The 17500-nt window shown below is 45.3% G+C and overlaps 2 protein-coding genes across 4 annotated transcripts in view; one reads left to right on the top strand and one right to left on the bottom strand.

Moving 5' to 3' along the window:
• The window catches only part of LOC143301406 (uncharacterized), a 55824-nt gene extending 55393 nt beyond the window's left edge, over positions 1-431 (top strand). For both annotated transcript variants that reach the window (XM_076615662.1, XM_076615661.1), the window contains exon 3: positions 1-431. This exon is cut by the window's left edge and continues 1061 nt beyond it. The gene's annotated coding sequence lies outside the window, so the exon portion shown is untranslated.
• Positions 432-6078: 5647 nt separating this feature from the next.
• The window catches only part of LOC143301333 (BBSome complex member BBS2-like), a 52100-nt gene continuing 40678 nt past the window's right edge, over positions 6079-17500 (bottom strand). For both annotated transcript variants that reach the window (XM_076615549.1, XM_076615550.1), the window contains exons 19-22: positions 16444-16581; positions 13595-13707; positions 10380-10528; positions 6079-9019 (exon numbers count right to left, since the gene is read on the bottom strand). In XM_076615549.1, coding sequence (XP_076471664.1) covers positions 8919-9019; positions 10380-10528; positions 13595-13707; positions 16444-16581 — 501 coding nt within the window. In that variant the 3' untranslated portion in view covers positions 6079-8918. The remainder of the gene's footprint in view (positions 9020-10379; positions 10529-13594; positions 13708-16443; positions 16582-17500) is intronic.

Here is a 17500-nt window from a genome sequence, read left to right as displayed (position 1 = left end):
CCAAGACCTTTGAAAGACTACACGTTGTTTTTTTTTGTGTGTGTTTCTTTTTCGTCATAAATTCACCAACACTTCTGAAATACTGTATCTGTCACTGGTTCACACATAAGTTTAATTTACACATCCAAACGATGCACAATAGACGTGGTTTTTTTTTTTTGTAATATGTCCACACTCCACTTTTGTATTATCATTATTAATTCACCAAGTAAAGGAACAAAGTACAACGGACTTTTCTTTGTAGTAATGTCCACATTACATCTCTTGTTGTCAAATTAATTCATGAAGTTAAATTAACACACTAAAACGAAGCACAACGTTTTTTTTTTAAACTATGTCCACGTTACATTTTTTTTTTTAAATTGTCATAATTCACCAAGTTTAATTAACACACGCGAAACCATGTCTAGTGGACGTGCTGACGTTTTTTTCTTTTTCAAACTGTTCCCCCCCTCCCCATAACCCCCGTGCCCCCCCCCCTCCTCCCCCCACCTCCCTCTCTCTCTCTCTCTGGCAAAGGGTTTTGGGTGCCTCGAGGTAAGGGCGGGCTTTCAAATCATCGTTTTTTATGTTGTTGTCGTTTCCCCCATCCCCATATAAATTTAACAGTCGGTCAATCATAGGAAAACGTAAGAGTCACATGCAAGGGAGTTTCAAGGCACACACACACACACACACACACACACACACACACACACACACAGAGAGAGTCAGCGCGCGCGACACGGGAGTACTGTCATGGCGGCCGATTGACTTCAGCTGCGCGGCCATTCTTTCAGTCCATTCCGTCTGCAAAAAGCGTGGGTCTGGATACCAGAAAAACTGTCGCACCTCTGGTTCGTGTTCTTCTCATTAATTATGATAATAATATTACCATTATCATCATCAGTAGTAATAATAATAATAATAATAATAATAATGATAATAATAATAATAATGTACATTTATATAGCGCCCTTACCTCTCAAAGAGCTCAGGGCGCTTTACATGAAAGAAAAATATCACAAAAACATTCATGACCACTCTTTCTCAACCCCCCCCCCCCCCCCCACCACCACCACCACCACACACACTCTCCCTTTCCCACTCTCCATACATCCAAAGTGAGCTGACATGGGTGGTGTTGGAGAACAAGGAAGCTGAGAGTGCTAATCAGTAGACAGGTTTTAAAAAGATGAGTGTTTAGTGATGAGCGAAAAGCGGCAGAAACAGAATCAGATGCACGGATATGATGATTAGGAAGGTCGTCAGTTCCAGACGTGAGGATGGAGCAGCAAAGAAGAAAGAACGCTCACCATAGATTCTTGTATTGACACGAGGAAGTATTCTTCTTCTTCTTATCATCACCATCATCATCATCATTATTATTATCATTATGATTGTTATGTGTGCTGAGTGAATGCTTCACATCCATCAACTCCGATTCAACGGCCCGTCTACCAGAGCATCACAGAAATAGAAGAGCAAAGAAAACAAACAAAAAAGTCCTGTGCAGGACTCGAACCTCGGATCCCTCACGTGCTCTACCCACTCCACTGACACAAAACTTTCTCAGCGGGGGTGGGGGGTAGATGATGAGGTATGTGTGTGTATGCATGCCTACACTGTGGGAGCAACGGAATATTGGAACGTGCGGGTGTGCATATATGTATCTTTGTATATATGTGTGTGGGGTTGGGGGTGGGGGATATGGGCGTGTGTGTGTGTGCTTGTACAAGTAAGGGTTCATATGTGTGTGTGTGTGTGTGTGTGTGTGTGTGTGTGTGTGTGTGTGTCGTGGAAGCTGCGATACGTAGCCTAGAAATGAGTGTGTGGAGGAAGGAGGGGGATAGAGGAGGTGCAAGGTAATGTGTGTGTGTGTGTGCGTGTGTGTGTGTGTGTGTGTTGGGGCTCATGTACGTTAATGTGTATTTGACTGTGCTTTCATATTATCTGTAAAACAGCATGTTTGGTGCATATCTGTGATGCATATGTGGGTGTATGTGTGAATGTGTGTCTCCATGTTTTACATTTATTTGCTTATTTATCATCATTGTTGTCTTTTTTTTAATTCATTTTATTATTATTATTATTACTACTACTACTACTTTTTTTATTCATGTATTTATTCTTTTTTTTTTATTTTAATTTTTTAAATAAAATTATTATTAATTTATTTATGTACGCTTATATGCATGTGAATCATGGACACTCACAGCGGACTTAGAGAGAAGAATAAGAGCTGTAGAAATGAGGTGCTTCCGAAGACTCTTAGGCATCTCATACAAAGACCACATCACGAATGAAGAAGTCAAGAGACGCATCCGCAATGAAATCGGGCCCTATACTGACCTTCAAACACTCGCCAGACAACGAAAACTGAAGTGGTTTGGTCATGTCACACGCTCCTCTGGTCTTGCTAAAACAATCTTACAAGGCACAGTGAGGGGAGGAAGAAAAAGAGGCAGACAAAGGAAGAGATGGGAGGACAACATTCGAGAGTGGACAGGCATGGAGCTGAGAGACACCCTGAGAGCGGCCGAGAGACGCGAGGACTGGAGAAAGGTGGTTGACAAAGCTTCAAAGGCGCCCCAAAGGATTCGGAATCTGAGGGATCGGTGACGGTGACGGTGATGTACGCTTATAGTTGACTTCATCAAGTTTTTGCGCCTTATACATATTATTATTAGTAGTAGTAGTTCTTTTTTTTTTAATGTATTTATCTATTATTTATTCACCCTTTTTTTTCTCAAGGCCTGACTAAGCACGTTGGGTTACGCTGCTGGTCAGGCATCTGCTTGGCAGATGTGGTGTAGCGTATATGGATTTGTCCGAACGCAGTGACGCCTCCTTGAGCTACTGAAACTGAAACTGAAACTATCTCAACAAGTTTGGCTCTTTTCTTCGATTCGATTATTTTGATTCGAAACGTAACGTTTCTACTGGTGTTCGATGCTGTCAAAAGTTGCACAGAACTATGCTGGTCTTTCGTTTCGACCAGCGTTTCTTCTGATGTTGGAGGAGAGGTTGTTCCTGATAACAAGTGTAACCACCTACAACTATTACTACTGCTACGACTAGTACTACTACTACTGCTACTACATCTACTGCTGCTGCTACTGCTACAGCTGGATAGTCTCTACCCAGTGCAATTCTCCTCAAATATCCAGACTCAACATGCCATACAATTTTTGAATAGATGCGATAACAATCATTAAAAGAAAAAAAAACATACCAAAAAACAATTTCGCGATACAGATGAACAAGATACCCTTACACATCATCTCCCTAGACACACACACACACACACACACACACACACACACACACACACACACACACACACCTCGCATACATCAGACGTTCATCCTATACCCACCTTGCGATTGGAATGAACTTCCTCTTTCGCTTCGTCAAGTCTCCACACTCAGCTCTTTCAAGTCTGGCCTTAAAACCCACCTCTTCCCAAAATAGCTTCCCTTGTCTGCCCTTCCTTGTCTTTAGTTTCTACAGTTTTAGAGTTATGCATGCGTGTGAATGACTGGTGCAATAGCGCTTTGATTTGTCTCTGCACAAGATCCAGCGCTATATAAATACCATTATTACTATTATTATTATTAGCGTAAACTCGTTTACATAGCCAAACAGCTTCACATCATCTGTCCCCCTACACACACACACACACACATGCTTAGACAAGCAGCCAGTAATAAAAGAGAGTTGAGGTCTCTCAGTATGCGGAGGCGGTATATGTCGTTTACACAACTTCTCCTCATCTGCCGCCCCCCCATCCCCCCCAATCTCCCCTTATTTAACTCTTATTTTATTTCTTATTTCATTATCTGCTGCCCAAACGTCCGTACCATTCATCTTGAAATTCCCTACCCTACCCCCAAACTTTGCCACCGCTATCTTCCTACAGTCACTTTTCCGTCTTTTATCTAATGATAATAGTAATGGATACTTATATAGCACACTATCCAAAAATCTGCTCTATCCAGAAAAACGCTTTTGTTAACATAAAACATTACATCAATGTTACATACACACACACCCCAAAATGTGACCACACACACACACACACACACACACACACACACACTGCATACATGCATTTTAACATACATGTGTATCTAACAGCTACCCTAACACATATGCACACATAGGCAGGCACAAACTTACATAAACACACGAACACACAATGCATGCATACATGCATGTAGTTATGTACACATACATAATTATTATGTATACACACATAGTCAAGCACAGCTAACGCAAAGGAAGTGGACCTGCCACAATTGAACTTATTGCTGAGGAATAAACCCATAAAATGAATGGACAAACAATTTTTTTTATTTTTTTTAGTAAATTAGTAAAACTGACTTTACTTCATTTTGACGTGGGATTTTTAAGCAGTGGTGTACCACTTCCCAAGACAAAGCGCAGAGATGTATACGCTAGTACATGTACCATAGAAACAAAGTATTTGAGCTTGGTGGTGTATATATATATTTATGTATATGTATTTATGTGTATATAGTAAGATCACTGAAGAATGGTCCTTATCATTTGCACAAATGAATTAATGCAGAAGAGAGAGAGAGTCAGACGCACAGAGAGAGAGAGAGAGAGAGAGAGAGAATCAGACGCACAGAGAGGGGGAGAGAGAGAGACAGTCAGACACACACACACACAAAGAGAGAGAGAGAGACGGAGTCAGACGCACAAAGAGAGAGAGAGGGAGAGAGAGAGAGAGAGAGAGAGAGAGAGAGACGCACAGAGAGAGAGAGAGAGAGAGAGAGAGCACATACGCACATGGTGTCTCTGTGCACAATAAGTGAATATCTATGCTTTGCATGTGCATGCATTTGTGTTTTTGTGCAATCAGCTGTTATTTCTTTCCAGATTATTCACATGTGTTGTTGTTGTTGTTGTTGACATGCTACATGCATAAGGATGACACTGAATACAATTATCTTAATGATTACGCGAGTATAGCTGCAATACAGAAATGCTAATCTTAATCTTGTGCATTTTGTTTCAGCCTGTGTGAATGACAATGGAAAATAAAACCCCCTTCTCTCTCTCTCTCACACAGAGTCAAAACACACTCACACACACACATACACACACGTATACCCACAAACACACATGCATGCATGCATGCACACACACATTTTTCTTTGGATCTTTGTGAAATATTATCCTCTTTTTCAAGGGCCTATATTCCAGATGACGTGTGTGTGTGTGTGTGTGTGTGTGCGTATGTGTGTGTGTATGTGCGTGCGCGTGTGTGTGTGTGCGCATGTGTGTGCGCATGTGTGTGTATGTGTGTGTGTTTGTGTGTGTGTGCGTGCGTGTGTGTATGTGTGTGTATGTATGTGTGTGTGTGCGTGCGTGCGTATGTGTGTGTGTGTGTGTGTGTGTGCGTGTGTGTGTATGTGTGTGTGCGTATGTGTGTGTGTGTGCGTGTGTGTGTGTGTGTATGTGTGTGTGCGTGCACACACACACATGTAACTGAAACCTGACTGTATGGCACAGGAAACCAATGATGATCGCAGAAAGGCAGTTGGCTAGGCATGGACCTTCTTCTTCTTCTTCTGCGTTCGTGGAATGCAACTCCCACGTTCACTCGCATGTACACGAGTGGGCTTTTACGTGCATGACCGTTTTTACCCCGCCATGTAGGCAGCCATACTCCGCTTTCGGGGGGGTGTATGCTGGGTATGTTCTTGTTTCCATAACCCACCGAACGCTGACATGGATTACAGGATCTTTAACGTGCGTATTTGATCTTCTGCGTGCGTTTACACACGAAGGGGGTTCAGGCACTAGCAGGTCTGCACAGATGTTGACCTGGGAGATCGTAAAAATCTCCACCCTTTACCCACCAGGCGCCGTCACCGTGATTCGAACCCGGGACCCTCAGATTGAAAGTCCAACGCTTTAACCACCCGGCTATTGCGCCCGTCGCTAGGCATGGACCAATGTAGGCAGCCTGTTGTGCAAATGACTCCATGTTTGTAAAGCGCTTAGAGCTTGGTCTCCGACAAAAAGTAAGGCACTACATAAGATTCCAAACCAATCCAATGACAACCCATGCTTTTGCATGATAATAATCTTCCCCCTTTATTTCATCACAAACACAGAGGTGAACCTTCACGCTGAGTTTCAAGTACTCCTGGACGGACTGGTCATACACACCCCAGGGAAAAACCATACAGGCTCAGCCACGCCATCAGACACACCAAACGATAACCCTCATCTCACACTGTACATAACCCTACCCACGATCACATGGACACAATCAGACAAGGCGTAGCCCACATGAAGACAAAAAACAAACCACACAAACCATTTCATAACAAACATGCATGCACACAAACCCACACACACAGGTGCCTACTAACAGGTACACCCATATAAATTCATGTAAAAAAAAAATCGCACAGGCAAACCAGTCAAAACCCAAAGGAAACGAATCAAAATGCAAACCAGAAAGTATCAAACTGAAACAAAAACAAACAAACAAAAAACCCAAAAAAACCCAACTCAAACACACTGTCACAGCCTTGTAAGATCCAGCAGAACAATCAACTCTTTTTCAACAAAGCAAACAATGGTTGTGAATGAAAGCCACAGATCATGGATATTCTCTGTGTGAAAACAAAGCCACAGATCAAGAATATTCTCTGTGTGAAAACAAAGCCACAGATCAAGAATATTCTCTGTGTGAAAACAAAGGTTGTAAATCAACAGACACAACGTGTTTCTTTTCCCACACACGACGGAGGAGAAAAAACAACAAAAAACACCTTCACCAAACAGTATCTTCCTTCCATGTTGTGAACAGTCGTCGCCACAGAACATTATGAAATCTTCCATGGATACCATTAACACCTCTCGTACAAGAAATAGTGTCACACTCTTTCTCACAGCATAGAAGCCCTTCTATGTGTTAACAGTTTTTAACTCACTCAGTACGGCCAGTCCTCTCTTCTCCTCTACACAGACCCCTCGGATGTCCAGTGGGTGTCTCAATGACCCAACCTTTAGCTTCCGTCGTCAGAATTGTGGTATTCTTTGTCAACATTCACCTCTTCAGTATAAGAGCCTTCCGCTTGCAATATTTTGATGATGGTAATTGGGGTGAAACGCTGTTAACGTCGTCTCTTTCGCCGTTCGTATGGAGAGAGTCAAACGAAATAGAGTATCTTGTTAAACATCATTGCTTACATATCTTTAGTCCCTTGCTTGCTCTTTTTAAACCAATCTCTTGTTGTTGTTTTTTTTCTTCAAAGAACTGAATATTAACTCGATGAAGATCTGAACTTAAGAATACATGCAAATCTTGAGACCATCTATTATTTGACACTGTGCAAGAATAATGTATTTTGTTATCGAGAGAGAGAGAGAGAGAGAGAGAGAGAGAGAGACATACAGAGAGACAGATTTATATATGTATATGTATATGTATGTATTTCTTAAGAAATATCTATGTATAAAGGAGATGAAGCATTCCAAATATTATGACAAACATTAGTTTACTGACAGACAGATTCATATACATATATATGTATATGTATGTATTTCTTAAGAAATGTTTATGTATAAAGGAGACAGAGCATTCTAAACACTATGACAAACATTAGTTTACTGACATACCCTTCAGGCAGTAAGTACCGCTGCCTTCTGCAAAGTGAAAGCGAACAGTCTTCCTCAACATTTTGCCCTGACCAAAGTTCCTCACAAATGTCATCGTCTGAACTTAATTAAAGGATGCCAAAAACTCTCCTGGGACTTATCAGGGAGAAAGAGGTAATATCAAAAGCAGCATAACTTTTTTTTTATACACTTTTTTTTTCACCAACCCCTAAAAAAAACCCAAAAAAAAACCCCACACACACAGAGAAACAAAACAGCCTCCAATGTTCATGGGATGTTTCAGTGAAAGGTAGGATCACCTTCTGCACTGTATTTCTTACTTTACTTTTTCCCTTCCGCTTGTACCGGTGGGCGTGGCGGGGAGATACAGTTGTCTGTCTGCAGCAAGGCGAGCGGCCTGGAGGAGGGACATCTCGTGGGCTCTGAGGGTGTCTGCCACGGAGTCGGCTCCAGCGCCTTGGTCTTGGTCTTCCTCTGGGCTCTCCAGCCAGAGTATTTGGTGTTGTATGCCCGACGGAAGAGCTGGTTGGTTCAGAGGCATACGTGTGAGGTGTCCAGACCACTTGATCCTCTGTTGTTCTATGTGTTGTAGTACTGGTTTTGTTCCTACCATGTCTCGTATCACCTCATTCCTGATCTTGTCTCTCCTGGTCTTGTTCACTGCTTTTCTCAAGCATTTCATTTCACAGGTGACCACTGTATTTCAATCACAGTAAATGTCGTCTGATACGGGAGAGAGGAAAGAGGAGAGAGGGACGGGGGGGGGCGGGGGGGGGGGGGGTCCTTTAATGACATTCGTTCACGGAGACTTCAAGACCCCCCCCCCACCCCCCGCCCCCAGTTTGAAGGGCAGGAGTCATTATTTCACACAGCCCCCTGATAGATATCAACACTGACAACCAACCACAAAAATAAAACCTCTTCCCTTTCTTCATCATCAACAACCTGCATTTCCATATAAAAAATTAAATGATAAAAGAAAAAGAAAAAAAAATGATGAACTTGCACATTAATGTGAAAACAACTATTCAAAACAAAACAAAACAAAAAAAAAACCCCACAAACCAACAACAATAAAACAAAGAAAACCCAAATTCAAAACAGTATCCTGCCAACTCAAACACCCCCCGCCCCCACACAACCCCTCCCCACCCACACACACTGAACAAATTCCCTGATCCCGGCCAGCCGACTGTCAGCACCCACAGATTGGGGAATTCATCCAGCCATTAAACAACCATCACCCCAAGCCTCCTGCTGACTGCTGACGACTAGGGCAAGCCTGTATGGATGATCTTGTACAGGGACGACGTGTTGTTGCTCTTGATGGCGGCACGACAGGCGTTCACGACCTGCGTCTTGAAACGACCCACTGCAACAGAGAGAGAGAGAGAGAGAGAGAGAGAGAGAGATTCAAAACCTTTATTACTCAAGGATAAATATTTTAGGCATCGCCTAGTCTTCCAATCTGTCCTTGTGACAACAATAACAATAACAACATTAACGATAACGACACAAAAATAATAATTTTGTTAACACTGCTACATCCACTGCTACTACAACGAAGAATGATCACCACCATCATCATTAACATCGTAAAAAGTAATAAAACGAACGCATTCATACATTCATATCCATACACATGCACACACTCTCTCCACCCAACACACACACACACAGAGAGAGAGAGAGAGAGAGAGAGAGAGAGAGAGAGAGAACGAACGAACGAAGTTTTTTTATTGAGGGAAGTGGAATAAGCATACATGTGCTTTTTTTCATCCAGCCCTCAGGGCAAATGGAAAATGAAAATGATTCAAAACATCCACAAAGTAGCAAAGAGATGAAGAAATAAGGACATGACATTCACATTCACATTTAAACATGCACATCTAAATAATCATGATACAAACATCATATCATGAAGGAAGAGAGAGAGAGAGAGAATGACCAGAGATGCCAACCCCTATCAAGTGTCTGTAGGAACAGTCAGGAAATTTGGTAGGAACATTCTGAATTTGGCAGGAACACTCGAACCACATCAGCAAACCTACGTTTCATCCACAAGGCAATACAAACACCTGGGCTGGGCCTACCTGCAACGCGGTGTAACTGCTACGATTAAGCTGATTGGTCCAATGTAAACACGCACGCGATAAGCTGAGCTTCGTCACGTGAGACCAACAAGATTAGTCACTGCCCTGGCCTCATGATCGATAGGTGTAGAGCCTCTGGGTAATATTACGACAGGAAAGCGTGTAACCATGCTATGTGGTCGAAAAGGAACTCGTGGGAACAATTCTGATGTTGGCGTAACGTCAGAACAAACTGCGATCGAGTGTAACAAAATTCGGCGAAATCGTGACAGATGGTATTTGTATTTTGTATTTGTATTTCTTTTTATCACAACAGATTTCTCTGTGTAAAATTCGGGCTGCTCTCCCCAGGAAGAGCACGCCGCTATACCACAGCGCCACCCATTTTTTTGTATTTTTTTCTTGCGTGCAGTTTTATTTGTTTTCCCTATCGAAGTGGAATTTTTCTACAGAATTTTGCCAGGAACAACCTTTTTGTTGCCGTGGGTTCTTTTACGTGCGCTAAGTGCCCATGCTGCACACGGGACCTCGGTTTATCGTCTCATCCTAAAAAAAAAAACAACAACAAGAGAAATCTGCTGTGACAAAAAGAAATACAACTACAAATCCTGGTGATCCCACAGCTGGGTGGAGGCCCACCTCTCAAGCGGCCGGCCTTCTGGATGATCTGGTTGACCTGCTTGAGGCAGGACAGCAGCTCCTGGTGGTTGTTGCAGCGGATGGTGTACCCGTTGATCAGGTCCCGGTTCAGGTCAAACAGCTCCATGTACCCCTTCCGCATGGTCCGCCTGGCGACACGCACACATGACCACGCGGACACGGTGCACACACAGAGAGAGAGAGAGAGAGACACACGCACGCACGCACAGACACACACACACACATGCACACACACACACACAAACACACACACACACTGTCATTTTAAGTGGAGTAGTGGGGCCTTGTACAAACATGTCTGCCTAGAAAATGAGAACCTCATCAGTGTGGATGTCAAACCCTTCTTGTGCCAACCAACACACATAGGCACACACATAGGCACACACACACACACACACACACACACACATGCATAAACACACACAGACACACACACACACACACACATGCACACACACACACATGCACACACACACACACACACACATGCACACACACACAAACAAACAAACAAACAAACACACACACACACACACTGTCATTTTAAGTGGAGAAGTGGGGCCTTGTACAAACATGTCTGCCTAGGAAATGAGAACCTCATCAGTGTGGATGTCAAACCCTTCTTGTGCCAACCAACACACATAGGCACACACACACACACACACACACACACACCTCAAATCTTTCATGTACCATTTACAAATGTCACACCCTTCATGTTCAATCCACACACACACACACACACACACAGGACCAACGCCTTGATCACATCACACCACCATGGATAAGACCACAGCCACGAACAACTTGACCTTAAGGGCTTACTGCCGATACCTCGTTAAACTCAACTCTACCCCCCCCCCCCCCACACACACATACATACATACATACACCCACATACAAAACCCTGCACACGCACACACACGCACATGTACACACGCACACTCACACACACACTTACACAACCTTGCACACCAACCCACATAACATACACATCCACCCACCCACGCAAATACACACCATCCTACACACATATACACACACATACCCATACATACACACCCACCCACCCACGCACATACACACAACCCTACACACACATACCCACACATACACACATCCCTACCCCCTGCCCTTCCCTCCACCCCCCGCCCAAACACATCCCACCCCCACACACACACCCTCAACACACGACCCAACACACGACCCAACACACACACACACACACACACACACACACACACACACACATACACACACACACACACACACACACCCTCAACACACGACCCAACACACACACACACCCTCAACACACGACCCAACACACACACACACACCCTCAACACACGACCCAACACACACACACACACCCTCAACACACGACCCAACACACACACACACACCCTCAACACACGACCCAACACACACACACACACACACCCTCAACACACGACCCAACACACACACACACACCTTCAACACACGACCCAACACACACACACACACACCCTCAACACACGACCCAACACACACACACACACACCCCCTCAACACACGACCCAACACACACACACACACCCTCAACACACGACCCAACACACACACACACACACACCCTCAACACACGACCCAACACACACACACACACCCTCAACACACGACCCAACACACACACACACACACCCTCAACACACGACCCAACACACACACACCTTCAACACACGACCCAACACACACACACACCCTCAACACACGACCCAACACACACACACCCTAAACACACGACCCAACACACACACACACACCCTCAACACACATCCAACACACACACACACACCCTCAACACACGACCCAACACACTCACACACACACTTACACAACCTTGCACACCAACCCACATAACATACACATCCACCCACCCACGCAAATACACACAACCCTACACACACATACACACACATACCCATACATACACACCCACCCACCCACGCACATACACACAACCCTACACACACATACCCACACATACACACATCCCTACCCCCTGCCCTTCCCTCCACCCCCCGCCCAAACACATCCCACCCCCACACACACACCCTCAACACACGACCCAACACACACACACACACACACACACACACACACACACACACACACACACACACCCTCAACACACGACCCAACACACACACACACCCCCTCAACACACGACCCAACACACACACACACACCCTCAACACACGACCCAACACACACACACACACACACACACCCCCTCAACACACGACCCAACACACACACACACACCCTCAACACACGACCCAACACACACCCTCAACACACGACCCAACACACACACACACACCTTCAACACACGACCTAACACACACACACACACACCCTCAACACACGACCCAACACACACACACACACCCTCAACACACGACCCAACACACACACACACACCCTCAACACACGACCCAACACACACACACACACACACACACACCCTCAACACACGACCCAACACACACACACACACCCTCAACACACGACCCAACACACACACACACACACCCTCAACACACGACCCAACACACACACACCTTCAACACACGACCCAACACACACACACACCCTCAACACACGACCCAACACACACACACACACCTTCAACACACGACCCAACACACACACACACACACCCTCAACACACGACTTAACACACACACACACACACACACACACACACCCTCAACACACGACCCAACACACACACACACACACCCTCAACCACCCGGACCCCCAACACACACACTCACCTTCAAACACAACGGACCCACCACACCCACACCCTACCCCCTCAACAAAACGACCCACACACACACCAACACTCAACAACGACCCCAACACACACACACACCACACTCACACACACACACACACACATACACTCCAACTCACGACCCCACACACGACCCAACACACACCACCCACACAACACTCAACACAACGACCTAACACACACACACACGACCCAACACTACACACACACACACACACATCAACACACACACAACACACACACTCAACACAGATCCAACACGGCACACACAGACACACACACAGACACAAGACACACCACACACACACACACACGCGCGCGCCGCGCAGGCGCACGAAGCACTGACATGTCTCCCATGAGCCGGGCGTCCTCGGCTCTGACGACCATGCTGCGAATCAGGTTGGAGTGGTCGGCCATTTCTGCGGTCAGTTTCTGCCGCACACGATGGAACTCGTCAACCTGCACACACACACACAGATGTGTCCACGCATTATATTGTACTGTTTTGTTGCATCACTCTTTTTTTTTTTTTTTATCACAACAGATTTCTCTCTGTGAAATTCGGGCTGCTCTCCCCCAGGGAGAACGCGTCGCTAAGCTGAGAGCACCACTTTTTTTTTCTTTTCTTTTTTCTTGCCTGAAGTTTTTTTATTTGTTTTTCCTAACAAAGTGGATTTTTCTACAGAATTTTGCCAGGGACAACCCTTTTGTTGCTGTGGGTTCTTTTACATGCACTAAGTGCATGTTGCACACGGGACCTCGGTTTATCATCTCATCCGAATGACTAGCGTCCAGACACCCACTCCAGGTCTGGTGGAAGGGGAGAAAATACAGTGCTAATCCACTTCCCGGGATTCGAACCAGTGCGCTCAGATTCTCTCGCTTCCTATGCGGACGTATTGTATTTGTATTTGTATTTGTATTCCTTTTTATCACAACAGATTTCTCTGTGTGAAATTCGGGCTGCTCTCCCCAGGGAGAGCGCGTCGCTATACTACAGCGCCACCCATTTTTTTGTATTTTTTCCTGCGTGCAGTTTTATTTGTTTTTCCTGTCGAAGTGGATTTTTCTACAGAATTTTGCCAGGAACAACCCTTTTGTTGCCGTGGGTTCTTTTACGTGCGCTAAGTGCATGCTGCACACGGGACCTCGGTTTATCGTCTCATCCGAATGACTAGCGTCCAGACCACCACTCAATGTCTAGTGGAGGGGGAGAAAATATCGGGATTCGAACCAGTGCGCTCAGATTCTCTCGCTTCCTAGGCGGACGTGTTACCTCTAGGCCATCACTCCACTAATGTAAATGCACTAAGAACGCATAGAACAATGTTTTGTGACAATACTGTCAAGTACAGCACAAAGATCTAATTATGATCTTATCAAATATATTTATATAGCAATTAATCTTATGCGGAGACAAATCAAAGCACTGATGGATGCGACGGCCCAGCGGTTAAAGTGTTGGACGTTCAATATGAGGGTCCCGGGTTCAAATCCAGGTCACAGTGCATGGTAGGAAAAGGGTGAAGATTTTTTTCAATCAGCCGCCGTGGCGAAGTGGTTAGCATCGCGGACTGACGGCTTTGAGGACGAGGGTTCGAATCCCAGTGGAGGTGGGCTTTTCGGCCCGCGGCTGGCTCCTACCCAGAGCTGAGTGTGCTATGGGCTTAAATGGGGAGACTGGGGCCACACAGTTGAGTATCATCCACTTCGCGGATGCGTCTTTGGGTGTGTTGCTCTAAGTACCTGACCAACACTGCAAGTGTCTGTATCTCTCGGGCCTGGTTGACGCCGTGATATCATTATGAATGTAAGCATAGAGTACAGCCTTGTCACGAAGTCTCAAACCAAAATGGACCTCCATAGCAACATCGTCATCGTCATCATCATCGTCATCCTCATCCTCCATTACCAATATTAAACAAAAATGTCCCAAAGTCTGTGGCCTTTCATGCCCTGCTGTCATGGTGGCCTCAGTTTCGATACCCCTCCACATCCATGCTTGGGATGAGTCCTGTCAATGTTTTCAGTGTCGGCAGATTCATGAGGGGGATGGGGGGAGGGGGAGGGGGGGGCTGTTGTTTGAGGGTCGTGGTGGCGGTTTCCACTCTGAGAGGGACGCTCACTCAGTCTGGCTCCGCGGCAAAGGCATTATTGTCGTCAGTAGGGGGCTTAGTAGGTGGTGTCCTAAGTACGTTAAATCAGAACAGGCAACACTGAACACCACCGAAGTGACTCAGCAGCAATGCAGGGCCTCCTCTGGTGTGTGGCCTCCTGGCGACCTAACATCGATGGTTCCATGCGGACTGCCAACGCTTGGAGTGTGACAGACAAACCCCGGGTGTGGCTGTGTATGGGTGACTTGCAATGAGCAGCGTGGGAGCAATGCCACTGAAACAGTGCAGATGATGGGGCAGAAAAAAAAAATAATAAAAAAGATTTTTTTTCAATCTCCCAGGTGAAGGACTATGTCTCTCGAACAAGGAGGCAGGATTGCACTAGCTCTTTGTGCTGCAGTCTTGTGTGATAGTTGCCTTTTGGGAACCATCGCTGACTTTCCCTATGCCCTCTTGGCCAAGACAGTCTCCACCTTAATCAAAACCTAGCCCTGATAATCGTGACAGCAGTTCCCTCCACTGCTGGCTGTTCTGACGGTCATAGTTGGAGATGACTGACTGTCATACAACACCACAGCCACACAGAATATCATCTGATAAAGAGAAATTCATATAGCTATACACAGAGATGCCAACCCCTGTCAAATGTTTGTTGGAACAACGGCAGGAACATTTTGATATTTGGTAGGAACAGGTGGACTCCAAACCACATCAGCAAAACTTACACTTCATCTACAAGGAATACGAACACTTGGGCCTACCTGAAACATGGTGTAACTGCTACGATTAAGCTGATTGCTCCACTCAATGCCGTTTCAATGTAAAACATGCGCGTGATTAGCTGAGCATCATCATGTGAGACCAAGGTTAGTAGTGACTGCCCTGGCCTCATGATCGATAGGTGGAGAGCGTCTGGGTAATGTTACGACAGGAAAGCATGTGACTATGCCATGTATCAAAAATGAACTCGTCGGAACAATTTTGACGTTTGGCGTAATGTTGGAACGAACTGCGATTTAAGCTTATCAAAATACGGTGAAATCGTAAGAGTTCGCATCTCTGAATACACTGCACATACCTTGATCAGGATCTGTTTCAGGGTCTCAATCTCCACGGGGAAGTCAGCAGTAGTCAGCAGATCCTCCAGGTTCAAGAACTGCGCCAGGGCCTGGATTATGTCCCCTGCCAGGTCCATGTCCTCTGTCATGATGGCCAGCTGTCAGGGGAGACAACAACACACCGTTAATCCACCTGCGTGTTGTCCCTTGTCAGGGGAGACAAAAAAACAGTGCTAATCCACCTGCATGCTCTCCCTTGTCAGGGGACACAACAACACAGCGTTAATCCACCTGCATGCTCTCTCTTGTCAGGGGAGACAACAACACAACATCAATCCAACTGAATGCTCTTCCTAACAACACAGTGCTATCCAGAGCATGCTCTCCTTACAAAGGGAGACAACAACAAAGCATTTATATGCATTCATTCTCTCCCTTGTCAAACCAAACAACAACAACAGTTTTAATCCACAGCATCCTCTCCCTTGCCAGACTAACAGGGCGACCATTTGTTCTTTGCAGTACTTCTGAAAACTGCGAAGTTGACCTAACTGTCCACTTTGTGACTGTTTAAGTCATTTTACAAGTACAATACCTAATCACTTAAATAGTTGCATCACAAGTGTAATACCTGTTCAAGTCACCCCAGGAGAATAACAGCTATAAAAGTCATCCCACAAGTGTGTATTTCCATTCGGAAATATCTGTACGCCGACGCAACATCTAGACTTGTCATTTCTCTCATTCTCTCTCGCCTTGACTACTGTAACTCCCTACTGTCTGGTTTGCCTGCTTCATCCATTCAGTCCCTTCAGCGCATACAAAACTCTGCTGCCCGACTCGTCCTCAGAAAGAAAAGATCTGAGCACATCACTCCTATTTTGCAACATCTCCATTGGCTCCCTGTATCACACAGAATAAAGTATAAGATCAGCACTCTATGTTATAAATGTATTCACAAATCTGCCCCTTCCTATCTTTGTGGCTGCCTTCACCTCTACACTCCATCTCGCTCACTACAATCAGCTTCGGATCCACTCTATGCATACCCAGATTCATACACTCCACTATTGGACG

The sequence above is a fragment of the Babylonia areolata genome, chromosome 27 (genome assembly GCF_041734735.1).
Source record: "Babylonia areolata isolate BAREFJ2019XMU chromosome 27, ASM4173473v1, whole genome shotgun sequence".
Taxonomy (NCBI): Eukaryota; Metazoa; Mollusca; class Gastropoda; order Neogastropoda; family Buccinidae; genus Babylonia; species Babylonia areolata.
Note: the sequence above shows the minus strand (reverse complement) of the source record. Positions and strands in the feature narration are given on the sequence as shown.